The sequence below is a fragment of the Bactrocera neohumeralis genome, chromosome 2 (assembly GCF_024586455.1).
Source record: "Bactrocera neohumeralis isolate Rockhampton chromosome 2, APGP_CSIRO_Bneo_wtdbg2-racon-allhic-juicebox.fasta_v2, whole genome shotgun sequence".
In the NCBI taxonomy this organism is placed as follows: domain Eukaryota; kingdom Metazoa; phylum Arthropoda; class Insecta; order Diptera; family Tephritidae; genus Bactrocera; species Bactrocera neohumeralis.
The window spans coordinates 20223011-20242141 of record NC_065919.1 but is presented as its reverse complement, the minus strand read 5'-3'; the positions used below and the strand labels follow the sequence as shown (position 1 = coordinate 20242141).

General features: G+C 35.5%; 2 protein-coding genes across 3 annotated transcripts; one reads left to right on the top strand and one right to left on the bottom strand.

Annotated features, from left to right (window-relative positions):
- Positions 1-456: 456 nt before the first annotated feature.
- Positions 457-4428, top strand: LOC126751736 (nicalin-1). 2 transcript variants are annotated; one of them, XM_050462243.1, is made up of 7 exons: positions 457-896; positions 1254-1332; positions 1389-1498; positions 1570-1940; positions 2006-2185; positions 2545-2967; positions 3029-4428. In XM_050462243.1, exons 1-7 carry the CDS (start codon positions 731-733, stop codon positions 3383-3385), a joined length of 1686 nt encoding a protein of 561 aa, XP_050318200.1. In that variant the 5' UTR covers positions 457-730; the 3' UTR covers positions 3386-4428. The 2 variants fall into 2 exon arrangements, with proteins under 2 accessions (XP_050318200.1, XP_050318199.1); XM_050462242.1 differs by lacking the exons at positions 457-896; positions 1254-1332; positions 1389-1498 and adding an exon at positions 2271-2336 and having other exon boundaries at positions 1545-1940.
- Positions 4429-6229: 1801 nt separating this feature from the next.
- Positions 6230-13598, bottom strand: LOC126751729 (uncharacterized). The gene is made up of 8 exons (XM_050462228.1): positions 13408-13598; positions 12282-13164; positions 9499-11763; positions 8190-8730; positions 7005-8093; positions 6789-6931; positions 6617-6707; positions 6230-6548 (listed from the first exon to the last, which is right to left on the bottom strand). Coding segments are annotated over exons 1-8 (5079 nt in total). The 5' UTR covers positions 13410-13598; the 3' UTR covers positions 6230-6483.
- Positions 13599-19131: the final 5533 nt, after the last annotated feature.

Sequence of the window (19131 nt, the reverse complement as noted above, 5' to 3'; positions counted from 1 at the left end):
TTCGTTTTGAAAATTATACCTGTTGTAATTAATATCACGCTGGCAAAATTAAATTTTACAATCACACAAATTAATAAATTACTAAATAAAGATATTTTAATAGACTTACTCCATATCAGTAAGGAACTTACACACTTTTTAATAAAATTCTATCAAGCCAACCTTGAATAAATTATATATTTAAAAATTTACAGTTATAAATTTGTTTATTCTAACTAACTAATAATAATATATATGTATCGATAATTGTTTGAATTGTATTGCAAGTGGCATCATCATTAAACACAAGTTGACAGGTCAACAAAAACCAAGAAAACAGGGTTGATTATGTCAAAAATAACTGACATGACAATGAAAAGCCTTTTCTGATTTTTTGTACTGGTTTTTTTATCTAAATATATTTCGAGTTTATTTGAAATATAACGTTTTAAAGTTTAAGAAATATCAGTAATATCATGCGAATTTACTTATAGCGTGTCATGTAGAAGATAGTGATCTAACATTAAATTAGAAGGGCCACCTGCATTTTTAGTGATACTTTAAAAATCAACCCTACCAAATGAAAATTAGTTATGAGAAAAATCAGCCGGGCGCAAGTTTGCCTAATTAGAACAAATTAAATTTAATTATTATAATTTAATTAACACCTGTCTTTGACATAGAAGTTGTATCGTAGGATAATACAGTGTCTATAACCAGCTCCGCGCAATACTCACATAAAAGTGTCACAATGTTTGAGGATGCTGAGAATTTTGCGGATATTTTCCGCGGTGGACTGCCCTATCTACTGATTGCATTACCAGTTTTACTCATTTGCTCAGCCAATCCTGTATTGGCATCCAGTGAATTCTCCGTGCAACGGATGTCACAGTTCGATGTGAATGGTGTGGCTTATGGTGAGTGGTCGTGCCCGACATTGTCATTGATATTAAAGTGATGTGTCACTATGTGCAAGTTGGTCATTAACTCCTGTTTTGGTTGTTGCAATTAGGTTATGTTAGCGCTATCAAGGTTTTAATTTTTGTGTGTTAACTTATCTTTATAGTCGGTTACTGCATGTGCATTTGCAGTGTATTCATTTATTAATTGTGTGCTATACCAAACAAAAATGCGCTACTTTTGAGGTTAGAATGTATATTGATAATAATATGTAAATATACAGAAAAATTAATTAGCATTTGTAAAATACATTTCTTCTATAATTATATAACATATATCCAAGATATTATACACGATTTCATTTATTATTTCAGGATGTCGTGCATCTGCATTATCGCTAGAGGCGAAATCTCTCTATACTTGGAGTACTGGCAGGCACTGTGTAGTTGCAAAGTAAATATTATTTTTACGAAAAATGTGTATTGCTAAATTAATATCTTTATTGCTAGATTACAAGATTTAACTATCGACCAGTTCCGTGAAATTCGGCAAAAAGCTGGAGGTTTGGTTATACTGCTACCGCAGCATGTCAGTGATATGACATTTGAGGAAAAGAGGTAACGCGGAAGCCCGCATTTATTATGAATAGTTTTTTAAACTAATGGAACCTTATTTCTATGTACCTTTAGCACCTCAATTTGCTTGAACAAGCTATGCTGGCACAACCAAATTCAATTCCCATATATTTCTCACCGTATAATTCCGAGCTTGAGCGCATCATAACGGATATCACAAGAACCACCAGCAAAAATATTGAGGGCAAAGCTCAACGCACATCAGCAGCTACAGAGCTGCTGTCATCGATATCGGCCAATGGCTATCAGGTTATTGTCTCTGGTGCCAGTCATTTAGCTAGCAAAAATAGTAGAATACCAATTATACAAGGTGAATTGGCGGCCACTACGAAAATTTTGAAGCAAATGGAAAGTGGCGGCGAGTCCAACAACAAATTGCCATTAATAGTCATAACCTCACATCTCAACACATTCGGATTGTACAATGTAAGGAAACCAATTGTATTCTTGGAAATATTATTAATGAAACTATTGGTTTTTTCCCTGTGTAGGAATATCCTTTAAACGCCGATGCCGCTGTATTACTAACACTCGCGGATGTATTTAGCAAATTGCACAGCACACCTAACGCAGTGCCCAAATATCGCTTATTATTCTTACTCACAGAATCCGGAACACTGTTGAATTTTCAAGGAGTCAAAAAATGGCTCGATGAGAATGTGCAACTGCAGGTACAGTTGTTGTATTTCTTATTTAAGAAGAAAATATTATGTTCATTGAAAATAAATATGTAAAACGCTGCGCTATGGAACAAAGGAAGACATCGTGTCTATTACCGGTTCTTTAATTGCGGCCAAGAATCCAACTAATATAATAGACGAGGTTTGAGAGCGTCTACAAGTTAAAGGCTTTAAAAATATTGCTAAATTAACAAACAAATTAGTATATTGCTTGAAATCTCCATATACTTTAATTTTAGAATATATAATAAATATGTAATATTTATTCGCTAGGAATAATGCTTTATATGTGAAACATTTATCTTTATATTTCTCATTGATTTTTAATACCAACTTACTTTCTACTTCAGAACGTTGATTTTGTGCTCTGTTTGGACACGATTACCCAATCGTTGAACGCTGAAACTGGCAACCTTTACATGCACGTCTCGAAACCACCCAAAGAGGGCACCGCAATGAATGATTTCTTCAAGTTACTTAAAAACGTAGCGGCACAATATGGCAATGTTACAGTCGATGGTGTACACAAGAAAATCAATTTGGCTGATCAGCAACTCGCCTGGGAGCATGAACGTTTCAGCATGCGCCGTTTGCCAGCTTTCACGATATCTGCATTGAAATCACCGAAAGAGCCAGCACGCGCCACTATATTCAAAGACGAAGAAGAGCAAATTATTGCGCAAACGCAACAGCATGCTAAAATTTTAGCTGAAACGCTAGCACATTACGTGTATGGTTTACAAGAGCCATATGAAATCTTTGCTGGGCCAATGGTGAGTGCAATAATTTAATAGTTAATTATATAAGCTATTTATGACATGTTTTTACTTGCAGAGTATCAATAAGAAGCTCATTAAAGCCTATCTGCAAGTCAAATCTGCGCTACATAATAACGACCTGAAGAACGCTTTCGAAAAGTACCTAAAGAATGTGAAGATCATGTATGATAAACCCGACACACGTGATCCGGACTTTATGTTCTACGATGGTCAAGAGGCGCGCCTAAATGTATATCATGTGAAACCTGCCATTTTCGATCTCTTCCTTACCATACTCATATGCGCATACCTCGCCTCAGTGTACTTTGTCATACAATTCTTTCCAGCGTTATACGACACCGTTTGCAAAATGACCAAAGCGCAAGCACTGACGCAAGCCAATTCCAATAATACAAAATCTAAAGTTAATTAGAAAAGAAAAGTGCAAAAAGAATAAAAATAAAACAAAAAATAGTAATATTATTGAAGACGAAAACTTTAATGTACAGATGTACAAATGTAAAGAGACATTTTCTTGAACATTTACTGACTATATTAGAACAATTAAAATTTGCAACCAAATAGTGAGTTATATACATAATCTGTGTAAAAGGCGAAATTTTGTATGATACACAACATGGTGAATTTTATAAAAGAGAGACTCGCAATTCAAATAAGATAAGTAATAAAATCAGTAATTCATTTATTAGTTATATATGTACATAATTTGTGCAAGAAAGGTGAAAGGTTGTTAGTAAAAATAAATAAATTAAAAATTAAAAAAAAAGTAAATAAATTAAAAATTAAGAAAAAAAATAAGTAAAATAAAAATAAACTTAATAAAAAATATTTAAAAAATAATGAAAAATAAATAAAATTAAATTAAAAAAATGAAAATAAAAATATATTAAAACTGTTAAGCGGTATTGTAAACGTCATTAATTTCACGACCACCTACAAGTATGTTCCGTTATCCATGTTGTACGAACAATAATTAACTCGACATAAGAGATTGTGCCATTACTGCTGCTTAACTATGCAATTTCCACCTACATACACTGCTAAATAATAAAAGAAATTTAAAGCGCTATCATTGTGAGTAAACAAATATTCCTAGGAAAGCATTAGGCACACATTTCCACACAGTCCACATATGCATTTACACACTCACCCGCACAGACAGCGGGCGCAGCAGCAGTAACTGTAAGCAATACTTATAAATAATACATTAAATCATGAAATTATGCAATTATAACAATAATTAAAGCATAATGTAGTAGTCAAATGTTTTTTCCATATTATTTTAGTATATAATTAAAATATAATGGATATATTGTTTTGATTAGCATCAAATTGTAAGTTCCAAGTAGTATGGCAAACGTTTAAAATGTTCATGATTTCCCAAGTATTACTTTAAACAAAAAGTAAAACAAAAAATATAAAGACAAATAAATAAAACTTAAAATAAAAAAGCGACTTACTCCGCGTGTACTGTTCATTTAATACATACAAACATGTGAATATGCATTGTTTTAGAATTTAGTGCAAGGTGAGTAATAAAATTATGATGCTCCTTATTCTGTTCTTACGTTTTTTGTGGTAGTGGCTATCCAAGCCTGATAATCAGCAAGACATTTGGAGTCTTCGATGGCATTTAATAAACGATTCAGGAGTTTGAACATAGGGCAAACACTACTATATAAGTATGTTTGAAGAGGAGAAAGTATTTTGTGCCATTTGGTGGCTCTTGGCCCGTTTAACATCCGATTTAGGTTAGGAATATGGATATCTTCGACTAACGGTAATTGCTTCATTGCTATAACACGCACAACCAAAGTTTGTTCACACAATAGAAGTGGTCTTAAAGGTTTTCTAAAAAGCTCTTTTGATTGTGTTCACTTATGACTTTTTGACAGATGTCAAACTCGGTATTAGAATCGCTTATAGAACACGCAATCGAACTGAAGTAAGATAAGACGAATTCCATTCAGCATTACTAAGGGTAGGTAACCTTGATTGCTCCTTTGGTAATGCTGTCCTTTTGGAGAAGAGCCAATGGTATTTCACAGCTTGATTCCTTCATACGCTGGGATGAGATTACCGTACCTCTGCCAAACCCTTCTGCTGTAATTTTATGCAATGTGTGTTTGGCTACCTGACCGATTATTAGTGAAGTTCAAGCATGACTTCAAGTGCTGCCGCCGGGCATGTGCGCATGGCACCCGATACGCAGATGCATGCAAGTCGTTGCAGCTTCGAGTGTTGAAGACCTACCGAAGTCTGCGATGCGCTGAGCCAGAGCTTCAAGGATGTTAAAGGAATTAATAACAAACTAAATTACAATTAAAGAAGTAAAAATTAAAAAATAAAATTAAAATCAAAAAAAAAAAAAATAAATAAAAATAAAAAAAAAAAATAAATAAATAAAAAAAAAAAAATAAATAAAAATAAAATTAAAAAAAAAAAAAAAAAAAATAAATAAAAAAAAAAAAAAAAATAAATAAATAAAAATTAAAAAAAAAAATAAATAAAAATTAAAAAAAAAATAAATAAAAATTAAAAAAAAAAAAAAAAAAAAAAAAAAAATAAAAAAAAATAAATAGAAATTAAAAAAAAATAAAAATGCATATAAAATAAATCTAAAATAAATTAAAATTGAAATAAAAAATAAATAAAAAACAAATAAAAAAATCTACGTTTTTGCCAAAATGTTACAACTAAGCGAAAAAAAAACAAGATAAGGAAAAAATTTAAAAAGTCATAAAAAAACTGACACATACGAACGCCAAACCCTTTGGGGGTTTTACTATACTGACCTAGTACCATCACCCTGACTTGGAAAAATATTCCACAGTGTAATTAGAATTACAAAAATAATAAATTATAAAAAAAAAATAATAATTAAATTATAAAAAAAATAATAATTAAATTATAAAAAAAAATAATAATTAAATTATAAAAAAAATAATAATTAAATTATAAAAAATAATTAAAAAAAATAAAATTAAATTAAAAAAAAACAACAAAATTAAAAAAAAAAAACAATAAAATTAAAAAAAAAAACAATAAAATTAAAAAAAAAAAACAATAAAATAAAATAAAAATATTAAAATTAAAAACAAATGCTTACAATTAAAAAAGAATAAAATTCATTATAATTCCCGCCAGTGTCCGCTGATGGGAGATTTCACTGCGTTAGTTAATAACTTCAATACGAAATTGTATCTCGTGATATATACATATTTTTTTTTATTTATTGAATTCAATTACATATTATTTTAAAACGTACATATGTATATGATAACAAATTTTTTTTATTACATATTTCAATATTGTTTAGAATTAACGCACTCCCTGCGCAAGAAAACGTTCAACAAAGATTTTTTTTCGATTTTTACAAAACTAAAATTAATACTAAATATGGAAATATGTATTATGAGTATGAAAATACTTAAATATATACGGAGATGTATGTGAATATTTACTTATTCAGAAGTATTAACATAACTGGAATGCGCATGCGCATCGCTGTTACTTCTTTATCACCATAAGAACGCCGATATCATTTTCCAAATTTGTTATTTTATAGCGACAACCTGCGGGGTAAGTAAACGTACATTAATTAATGTTGTATGCTAAACGCATTTGTGCATGCGCGCCTTACCTATATTAATGGCTACCATATCACCAACACCGAAATTGGCGCTTTCACGTTCCGTGCTAATTTCAAATGAACCCGTAAGTACAACAAAGTGCTGCAAAAGAAATGTTGCACTTATTAAATGGAAAAAATAATTATATTATATAGATATATGTATATTGATAAAAAATATTACCAAATGATATTTCTTCGCACGCTTCGAAGGCTTGCACTGCAGTGGCTTGAAGCGCAAATAGCCGAGACTACACTTATCATCCGTATCGTAAAAGGCATAGTCTATACCCTCCAAATCGGTAAAAAATAATTTACCGGCGGTGGCTAGAAAGAAAAACGAAGCACAAAAACAATTAAGTGTGAATCAATCAGCTGTGTTATGTTGTATGACACTCACAAGGTCGCATATCCATAAAAACTTGTCGCTCATTTGTGGCCGATTGCAAATGTGATACATTCTTCAGCCACTCCAGCAACTCTTTACGATTGCTTTCCGCCGTTTGCTTTAACTCACTGTTTGCTGTACTGGTCGACGCCGAACTTGTAGCGGCCGAGGTTGAGGTTGCGGCGGATATGTCACGTGCTCTTAAACGACGCAAACGTACACGCACAGGTCGTAAGCGAACGTTACTATCTGTCGTCGAAGGCGAAGTGCTCGATTCTGCACCCTTCGGCATGGTCTCCCCGTCGCTCAAATTGTTGGCTGCATTTTTCAATTCGTCAAACATTTCATTGAGCTTCTCCAAAGATGGCGGTGGTGGCAAATAAACGCGACTACACTCCAATAGTCCTGTGCCATTTGCGGTGTCATCGTCCGTGATTTGCTCTGCTGCTTCCACTGCGTCAACTTCTTCCCGCTGCTGTTGTTGCTGCTGCTGCTGATTTTTTTTAGCACCTGTAACTGTTCTCCTGGGTCTGCCTCTTTTTTTCGGTTTCGCAGTTTGCTTTTCTGCTGCTCCAGTCTTTTTGTTCCTATTTGTTGTGGTTTCGCTGGCTTTAGTTGTGGTTTTCATGTTTTTGTTGGTGATGGAGGTGGAAGTGCATGGTAATGTGTTGTCATTTGGCGCTGGTGCGACTGCTATTGAACTTGCCACTGCTGCTTCATGGTCATCAGTTTCTATGGGTGTTTCTGGAATTGCTTCCAGCTGTGCACTCAACGCATCACTTTCGGTATTTCGTTGTGAGCGCACGGTGTTCGATGTTATATTCGTATCGCCAAGGTAACTAAATGCTGGCGCTTGCGCGATAACTGCTTTTTTAGGTTTACGAGTCCGCTTCTTGACATTTGCATCATTTACTGTGCTAGAGGCGACTGGCGTGCTCAAATCACCACCTCTACTCCCGTTACTGCTGCTGGAGCTTGCTCGTTTTATTGGCTTCTTTTTAGTTTTATTTAATGAACTTGAATTAAACAATGATTTCAAAAGTGAGTGTCCATTCCAATTGGAGGAGGGATTACTCGGTGCGCGCTTCGATCGACGTAAGCCTGTGTAGTGAAACCCAGAATTTAATTTTATGTAAATGATATCAAATAGTTGCTAAAAAATTATTTCGAGTGTATAAAAATAAGGGTGCCACTTACCTTCGGTGTCATCTGTGCGCTCAGTTTGATTCAAATTGCTGGAGATGTAAGTTTTTGAGTTTTGTGGCCTTCGTTTGCGTGAAACACGTGGCGCAAGCTTTGTGGGTTTTTTGAAGAGTTCATCATCATTTTGGCATACAACCTCTTTGGCAGCGGTATTATTATGTGACGCGGATAATGTTTCACAAGACTTTGCACCATTCGCACTACTATCCATTGGTTTGTCGGAAAATGCCGTTGGCGGCAAAACAAATTCTTCCGTTGGCAAGCTCGGCAGTACAAATGTGGAAACGGTCGAATAGCCCAGTGGCGGCGGCGGAGATGGTATTTGTATATTGCTTACCGGTGAAATAACTGGTGGCGGTGGAATTGGCTCCGTTAGTGTCGAATTTTTTTGAAACTTATCTTTTTCACTATCTGAAGCCTCGCTATCTTCGTCCAACGAATCACCTTTACTGTACAGCGAACGCTTGGACCTGTTATACTGGCGGCGTGTTTTAATACTTTCTTCTAATTGAAAATATTTTCTTGTTACTTCAGGCTAAAATTATGCAAAATATTTTTATAAGTGAATACAAATACAAATATATTATTGTGATATACTAAATTTAATTTGAAATTCTTCGTCAAACAGTCATATTTATATGACGAAATATTTTTTCGAGTTTGAAATTTATTTTACAAAGAGATTTTTTGAATTGAAATTTATTTCATCGAATATGCAATAAAGGCCTCCGTAAGGACCTTTTACATGGATAAACGAAGAATTGTGCGAATTTTCATGTCTTTCCGTGTTGTGGTACGGGTGCTCTGAGAACACATAACAAAATAGCGTTTCATTTTTATATATAAAAAAAATGAACACCACAAAAATGTATTTTAAACGGGCAGCACAATTACAACAACTTGTAACTGGTTTGAGGTTAAGTACTTTTCCCACATATTTACGGTAAACAAGAAAAACGGTAACTTCGACTGCACTAAAGATAGAATACGATTAGGGACAACTGCGTGGCAAACTTAATATACCCGGTTCAGGGTATAAATATATAAGGTAGAGTACTCTTGCATCATATTTTCAAAATAAAATTATTCACTGGTTATATTAAAACACTGAAAAAAACTTTGCGCTCCAATTGTGTGTTCTCATAAACATTGGATAACAATATCGCACTTGCCAAAAAGTCGTTTTTAAGAGATTGACACACACGTACACCTTAAGAGATCTATAATTTCTAACACTTGAACACTAAGATATAGCACTTCAAAAAAAGCTTACACATTACTGCTAAATTGGGATTTCACTTACCAACGCTTCTGAATGTTTGCTTCGTTGACGCGTTTTTCTCGCCTTTGTCGTATTTTGAACATTATTAACTGTGGTTGAAACAAAAGTTATACGTTCACTACTCCTGTCATCAACTAATGAGCTGTTATAACATATGCGCTGTGTCAATTGTAGGAGTGTTTGGTACAGTGCGTTTCCATTGTCGTTAGTATTAACTACATTAGGTGCAGCAATATCAACACAAGAATTATCTTTAAACGGCTCAGGAACATCAGGCGTAACAGTAGCATCTACCACATTATTCTCAGTTTCCAAAACTGCAACAGCAGCTTCACAATTATCCTCAGTTAGTTTAGCCACACCATCGGCAGTATTATCCTTTAATAGTGCCGATGTTACAGTTGCATTGTCCAACAAAGCACCGTCTGTAGCAATAGTAGTATTATCCTTGAATGCTGCAGGTGCTTGTGGCAGTTCATCTAAGATGATTTCTTTAATTACCTCAACTACTTCAGTCGCCAATGGCGCTTCGACCGCACTAATGTTCTTTTGATTTATCTCATCGTAATCCGTTTGCTGCTGCACCTCCCCCCGTAAACCCTCAGTATTGCCCAATAATTCACGACGCAAAATTTCCAATTGAATTTCTTCTTCAATTTTCAATTTCTGCTCCAGGGCCTGTTTGTTGGCACCTGACGATTTTCGCAAATATTTACCATTCATTAAGCCCATCGAATTGCGTTTGCGCAAATCAAGAATTTCATGATTTGTTAGACGTGCCAAATGCGCTTTCAACTCATCGGCAAAGAGTTCACCGTTTTTCGGTGTACTTGGTGCTTTATTTAAGGGTCGTCGTCGCCTTAATTGTTGTACTTTTGTATGTTCGACAGGTTTGACGTGTTGCAAATTAAGTGGATGCGCTGGTGGTGGTCCTGATTCGGTTTCCGTATCACTTGTGAGAAATGGTGATGACGCGAACGCTTTGGTGGATGGATGGTGAATACGTGTTCGCATTGTGCGTTTAATTGTCCGCCGATTACGCTTCGTCGTCTGTGGTTTTTCAGTGGCCAGATTAAGTGGGCCACTTTTACGTAAGATTTGCCTTTTATTCACCGTGTAATGCATATCTTCCTCCTCATCTTCATCATCAGTTAAAAGCTGTGAAATTGTTTTCTCTGTAAGTGAATGCTTAATGCTAGCTGCTGTAGCAGCTTCAGTGGGAACTTTTGCTCTATTATTTAATGTTGCGCATTTGGAGGTATCATGATTGACGAAACTTTGTGGTTTCGCAAAATTTACTTCCAAATTTTTATTTTTTAACGTTGTATGAGCCGAGCGCGTAGATCGACGCTTATTGCTTTCGTTTAACAATATCGAATGGACTGCTGTTGTGTTTGGTTTGTTGTTGTCGGTAGCAGCCTTTTGATTACCGGACAGTCTTGTTACATTCTTATATTGTACTGAGTCTGTCGGTAGATTAGTTTTTGTTGTTGTGTTGTTACACGTAAAAGTAGGATGATTTATGGGATGATTAGGACTATTGAAATTGCTGGCACCATTTAAATTTGCCGCTGTTATTGTATGCTGCTGTGTGCAATGCGAATGCGAGAATGTGACGCCGTGTATATTTTTGCGTGATATTGCACCGGTTGTTCGATCGGCCTGCGCCTCGGACTGCGTTACTTTATCGCCCTCACATTCAGGATTAGTTTCTTTTCCACCAATTTGTTTGTCTGCTGCTACTGTTGGTGGCGCATTGTTAAAAGTCTGATTTACGGGTATAACTATTTTTGGTGCTTGTAAATTTGAGTGCCTTAAATCAGTCAGTGTCTTTTGCACTTCCTGGAGCAAAGCCTCGGTAGCAGTCATATTACTTTTAGCAACTTCGTTATCAGTTGATGCCGGAACAACTTCTTGTTGTAATTGTTCTAGTGGTTGCTGCAAATCTGTGGTATTTATACTAGACTCGGGTGTAACGGCGCGTGTGTGTGGAGGATTTTCGAAACTTTTGAGTTTTTTTATTGTCTCCTCTAGTGCTTCAACCATATTTTTTATTAACGGCTCCTGTTTTTGTTGTTGTTGTTTTGCAGCATTATTTTGTGTGTGTTGCAATGACTCTTCATTTGGAATGCAAGCATCTATTTCCGGCGTTTTCGGCCTATTTAATGAATTATTTAAGCGTGGTGGTGTTTTCGCACTATTTAGTGAATTATTTATCCGTGGTGGTGTTTTCAATAAATTTGCAGGTGGTGTATGATGCATTGGTGTACTGCATATTGCTGGCGACTAAAAACGATATATTTTATTAAAGATCAGTTCAGTTTAAAAATTTTCTGCTATGGGGTTAGGGGCTGTTAGAATTTTCAAATTCAATGTATTCATCCTATAAATATTATCTGAAAATTTAAAGTATTTCCGACAGATACTTTTCAAGTTATTCGAAATATACATATAAGAGCTTTCGATCTATCTGGAACGTCCGTGTAAAGCTTCAAATGCCGTTTTCTCAAAAATTATGTTTTTTGAACTGGCTAATACTAGAACAATTAACTGTTATCCTTTTCCCGAAAATATTTTTAAAACTATTTTGTTTGTTTTCGATTTTAGATGAATTCACAAAGATTAAGTAATAGTCACCACAAAAAGTGTCGGTTGGAACTTAATCAAGACAAACATGTATTACTTTTAAAATTATTATTATTTTTAAGTACTTAAAGTTCAGCCGAAAACTTATTTCTTGATGCTATGATTTTATAATTTTAAAGAATTATTTAATTTTACTACACCTAACCCCTAATACTTACAAAGTTCGATGAACAAAGTGTACTTTCGAATTCCGAAAGTAAAGTTCGGCGACCGTTGTTTTCTAGATTTGAAATACGTTTTAACACTTGACGACGTAGTCGGTCGCCACTTCGAAGACCACCACTGCGCGACAACTTTGATCGTGGTGTTTTTGGTATAATAGGGCATGGTATTTTTGATTGTAGAAATGTGCCTGACCTAGCGCTAACTGCTTGCTTTTCCCGTAGGTTGAGTGCTTCCAATTGCTGTGGAGAAACTGGGATCATTGGCAATGGTGGTTCTTCCATTTGTTTATTTGGTTCATTTTCTTCTGCTAGAATTGAGAGCTGCAAAGCTTCTGATATTTTCGATGGACTTCTTACTTTGGGTCCAATTGTACATTGCTCCGTTGGTGATTTCACAGGTGATATTACCATACTTTTAGTTTCAGGACAAGTTTTATTGTTAGCTATTGGTAACATAACTGGTACAACAGTTTTACAAGGCCTTCCATTCTGCTCTGTATTATTTAATGATTCATCTACAGTTACAAGTGATTGTGCTTCAATTACTTGTGAAGACTCTTGCTGCAACACTTCTTGTTCAGGAGACAATTCAACCTCCGTGTGTTCTTTATTTTGAACATCGTTCTCTTTATCCGCTTCCTGCGTTTCTGGTATGACACATTCATTTTCATTTTCAACCTCAGCTGTTGGCACTGGTGGTGAACTTACGCGCTTCAGACGTACGTTTAAACTAAATCTCTGTGGTTCAGCATCGAAAATCCGTTTCACACCATTACGCACCGTACCACTTTTTTTCTGCAAGAACTGTGCCAAGCGATGACCATCGGTATCGTCAAGATATTCCGAGAATTCGCTTAAATTAAAGCAATCGGATGTCCTACAGGGATACAACTTGGTTAGTATATATTCATATTAAAATTAAATTTGTGTATATAATGAGAGAAAATTAAAAAATACGATTATAAGCCAAGCGACACAAAAACCACATAATTATGGGAGATAAACACGAAGCAATCACAACTACAAAACAATTTGTCAATTCCTTTGCACGCACATAACTTTTGAAAATATATTAATAATTCTTATTATGCTCAATATATATATTTAACACAGCACTTACATATCACAATATTAATTTATAATTTCTTGATCTAGAACCAATTTTTGTTGATATAAAAAATTATCTTCAATTCTCTGAAGCTTGTGTTTGGCCTCCACAGAGCCGTTACTGCGCCATCTTTTTTGAAAAGTCTTCACGTTGCCACTATCTGTTCGTGCAATGAAATTCAACGTATTTACAATAATATTTTCTCTGTACCTTTAATATTTACTTTTCAAGTAATTATATTTAATTATTTTTCAAAACTGTATATTTAATTAATAACATTTTATAATATATATACTTGTACGAACAATTTTTTAGTGTGCAGCTGCTCAATAGCAAATATATAAATTATTGGCAACGCTTGAATGCATTCCGCTTGTAGTGTGCATGAAACACAGCTTTAACCCGCTTGAGAAACCTTGGTAGTAAAGATAAATTGAACGTGTATGTAGATTTATAAATTTTAATCTTATGACAAATAAATCAAAGTAAAATAATATTACATACATGTATAATATTAATTATTTCTACGACATTTAATATTTTCCAACAATCGATAATGATTTGCTCAACTGGGCGATTTAAGAAAAATACCACAATGGAAAATAAATTTAATCCCAAGAATATAATTAAAAATTAAAAAAAAAAGTTTTCCTTATTAATATATTTGCGCGTTTGCGTACTTACTAAATTTTATATATGTATTTACAATTAAATTTTAAAATAGAATAGAATTTTTCCCCTCTATAAAAATAGTTTAAAACTTTTTATGGTGGAGAAAAATACTTGAAAACAGTTCAGCGATTGCGGCCTCAAGGCTTAATAATCATCTCCTTTGAGTTCCCAAACTGTTGTCCCAGCTTGAATAACAATAAATAATTTGTTGAGGCATTCCGATGTTCTTGCTCCACGAAGTTTATATTTCAACGGATCCACTTCTAAGGAATGGATAAATAGGGATTACATCAGTTACGCACCAGATAACTCCAATTCTTTGTAAATACAAAATTGTAGCTTGAATACTTTGTAAGTTTTGGTGGAAGAATATATCGTAAAAATCTAGATAGAATCTGTCTGGATGATATGTGCTGAACATCGTGATTGTATATATCTTTACATTATTTTTGCTTGTTGTTGTTGTAACGGGTACTTAATCCCCGTAAGGATGGTAAGAATTAGATAAGTTGTCATCGACGTCTTCCAACGGTAGTCCCAGGAAACGTGCTGTTTCGACGGGGTCGGACCACAGGCAGAAGAGTGTCAGATGTAAAGGATTAGCAGGGCAATCAAAGCGGTCGCTGGTGTCACGTGAGGACTCATTGCACGCGAGTTTAACCTGCTACAGTATCTAGAACGAAACTACTCTCATTTCTCGCGGCAACCCGAGGTCTTCGTTTGCAATGGATTTTGCTTGGACTCCAAGTACTAATGGCCCCACTGTGAATGGCGATCAGTGCTTGTCAGAAGTTAGTTGCGTCCGAAGTCTGGTCATCGTATTATTTGGTGTCGTCGACGTATTTGAGGAATGACCTTTTGATGCTCCTAGGAGGTGGTTCCGCTTCAAGCAGGTGACTGCAGGGAAGACGAAAGCACCCCAGTAGGAATTGCTTGGAGGGGAGTTCATTATGCTCCTTAACTGGGAGCATACGGGGCTGACTATGCAGGTGCTCGATGGGAGACATCAATAGACATCTTGTCGTAGTCCAAGTTTGCAGATTCTTCGATTATATTTCACTGCATCCAGTCAATGATATTACGGCGACGTAATTAAGTACCGGCCAACCGCTTGCCTTGTATGTTGCCAACAACGTTTCTTTGTCCTCTCCCTTGTGCTGCCGGCTAGCGACTTGAGTGTTGAGTTGTTTAGTCGAAAAGACCGAAACCTATGTCGTCGTCTTCCTCGGACTCCGACTCCTTCTTTTTGGCTTCTTCCTTCTTTTCGGCAGCAGCGCCAGCACCAGCAGCTAGAGCAAAGGCTGTCAAAAATAACACCTTAAACTTTAGGGTTACTGACAGTTGGAATCCGAACGCCATTGACTACAATATTGTGGTCAAGTCTGCACTCCTTCGTTCTGTCGTATGGTCTCTGTGGATTTAGTGGCGGAGAGTGTTAAGTTCCATGCAGGGAGGAAGCGAGAAAGGTCGAAGAGATAACCGTTTATGTTTGAGCATATGCCATAGATTCCATTGCCCGACATCATATCATTATCATGCAATCATCAGCGTACGAGGTCATAAAAATTCCCTCTGGTGGTTGCGAAAGTTTCGAGATTAAACAATAACGGGGAGAGGTCACCACCCTGCGGAACCCCTCTGTTAATTCTTCTCAGTTTTGACTTTTTAACTTGAAATAGTACGGATGATTGACGAACGCTTTGGTAGTTCATAGTCCAAATAGATTTTCTGATGTCCACAAGTAGCATTATAGACTGATTGTGTCAAAGGCTTTTGGACAAGTCCAACGCTACGAGGATCGTCCTCTCGCAGGGTGGTTTTTGGTTGAGGCCACTACCTGGGCGTTTATGACGCTTAGTGTTTTAGTGGTATTGTGTACTTTTCGGAAGCCATGCTGGTGGTTTTCAGGTGGTGTACGAAGGTCGGGAGTAGCAAGACCTGAAGTGTCTTCACTACTTGGAAGAGGAGAGTTATCGGACGATAGGATTTCCCTTTGTTGGCGGGTTTCCCAGGTTTCAGTAGTGGGATTACACTTCCAATTTTCCTCACATCAGGTGAATCACCTAATCGGTGAAAGTAAGTGATGCGCAGCCTTTTGGCATTTTGCGCAGCCGTCGAGTACCACATTGTTTGGCTTTGTCTACCAAAGGGTTCAGTGTAAATTCCCGGCTAATATAGCTCGCGCACTTCTTTGCGTCCGAAGAGGCATGGCCATGGAATTAAATTTCAACTCGGTCATCACGCCTATTCGGATTAGGCAAAGCCTTGACAGTAGTCCAAAGCTACTCACACCGAGGGAGAGATTACAGGACTTCAGGTGCTCTATCCATTTTGTCCGCTTGTGTTGGTTTACCACTTGCTCAATCTCCAAATTGAGATCTCTTATTCGGGGATCACAGGAGCCGGCATGGCGTAAGGAGTCGCGTTCAATAGCTAAAACAGCTGCTTTTCTCCGCAATTGGAAGTAGTTGATCTTGAAAACATCTGGTTCCAACAAAACAGCGCACAGCCCGAGCAACAACCGAATTATTGCAAGAAAAGTTTGGAGATTCGAATATTTTAAGAAATTGTGACATTGTATGGCCTCCAAGAAGTTGTGGTTTAACACCATTAGACTGTTTCTTGTGAGGTAGCTTGAAGTTATTGGTCGTTATCATCAAACTAGCTTTTCTTCAAGCCTTATAAGTCGATATTGAACGTGCTATTTATGACATACGACTTAATTTAGTGAAAAAAGTACTCGAATATTGGATTCATCGAATTTTGTTACTGCAAAGGAAGTCGTGGAGACCATTTCAATGATGTTATATTCAGAACTTAATTGTATCGATTGTTCTTCACATTAAACAAGAAACATTGGATTTTTTTTTACAATTTCACCCTTATTGGAACACCCGTTACGAATGTATGTATCTAGTTCAGAAACTCTTAGTGTCAAGACCAGACTAACAACTTCAAGTAGATAACTTACAAATGCAGTTATCAGCTGCTCAACTTTGTAAAATATTGCAATTTATCTTATCAGTACTCCGTTAACTGCTGTTACTTAGTATTTTATAGTTTTTCATTTAAGTAATTAGTAATAAAGTTTTTATGTGTCAGTTATTTTTGTAAAGCGGGACATACATATGTACATATCGTCACCTAAAATGCAAAAAAGCATAACATCACTTTTCATAATCTCGCAGGCGAAGGAAAAGCGATTTAATAAAAACCACTCATATTGAAAGAAAAAAGGATTTTGGTTATAAAAATGGTTATATATTGGTTACATATTGGTTATATTTTGGTTACATATTGCGTATATATTGGTTACATATTGGTTATACATATTGGTTATATTTTGGTTACATATTGCTTATATATTGGTTACATATTGGTTATATTGGTTATATATTGGCTATATATTGGTTATATGTATCTCTTAGCTGAAGCAGAAAATATTATGTCACATATGTACTATATATGTAACATTCTGCAGTGAATCGTTAGCAATAAAAAACTTAATTTCAATTTTTTTAATGATACATTGTTTTGTATTTTTTTTAATGATACATTGTTTTGTATTTTTGGTGACGATATGCACCATATAAAATGTAGAAACAACAAACAATCATTTCGTTCTAGTTCCAAGTGTTGATAAGCTAGCAGGTGCTGCTGCCGTCTGATCGCTCAAAATGATAACAGTCACAGTTATTTCGATTGTCATTGTTAACAAGCCTCTCAACGCCCAGTAAACATTTCGCAGTGAGTTTAATTCGAGCTGAACAGCCAACTATCCAGGGATATCACTGCATCTACCTATAGGCAAAGTCCAGTTACTCAGAGAGTGACTCGAAAAAACCCGTCGCGAGCCCTTGCTATTATTAGATGCTGTTCAATTTAAGTAGATAATGCTTGAAATTATTGAGGTAGTAGTCTCTTAAGGTTCGAAAATCAACCCTTGCTCTAGTCTCTGCTGACGAAGTAAAGCTTCGGAGGCAGCGATCTTGCCATATTTTTCCCAAAGTTTATTAAATACGAGACTTTGCGAAAGCTGACTATATAAAGACGCCAACAAAAACCAAACCTTTCGAGAGAAATAGAAGCACGTCTACACTGTCAACAAAGCCATGTCAATAGCAAAAAAATCGAATAAATATTTGTAACTGTTTTCTGGGTTGTATCCGTATCAAATAAACAATGAAACAATAAAAATAGAATACTGTAGACTCACGTGGCAGACATTCAAATATAAAACGTGAGCAGAAAGTAAAAAAAAGAACGTATTGCTATATTTTTAATCAAATAAGAGGAAAAACTATAGAATTTGCTAACAATGAAAGACTACAGTTTTGCAGTCATAAACATGTAGGAAATAAATAAGAACTTAAGCATATAGTATATGATTTGAGAGATCGGTTCTTCATAATTATACTCGAACGTCTCAAGCAGTTTGATTATAAGTTTGTGCTGGCATTGTTCTCGTACTGGACTATTGATTCACCAATTTAATTCTCCATGCTTGAATATACAAACTGCCAAAGCTATGTAGACTCTTATTATCTTCTTGCTGGCGCTGCAACCAAAACCATCTCGTTGGTGGGGTCCAATATATGTAGCTAGCCACGTTCACTACGGCTTTCAGAAGCAGATGAGCGCCTTCATTTCCACTGTACCAGCCGCTCAGAGCTCGAATTAATAATCAATTTGAATCATTGGATTATCGATCTCTTATAAAATGTCATCCGTTTCGAGGTTCCCTACTTTTTTTAAAGAAAAAACACAAAAGCTTCAAATTTGATAATTATCATTCGAAAGAATATTTTTGGCATTTATATTTATAGAAGATTATTTCTTTTAAATGTTTGCCGCAGCTACGCCTCAGATGGTCCATCCGTTGTGTCCTATTTTCGATGACTCAATCGAGAGTCTCAACTGGTAAATGGTGAATGCCACGCGTGGTGCTTTGCTTCAAGGCCTATAACAAACCGGGATTTTCCGCATAGTCTTTAGACCTTACAAATTTCCAAAACGTGATATTATCTGCTCACCGAAGAAAAAATCCAGTGATCGATGCGAATT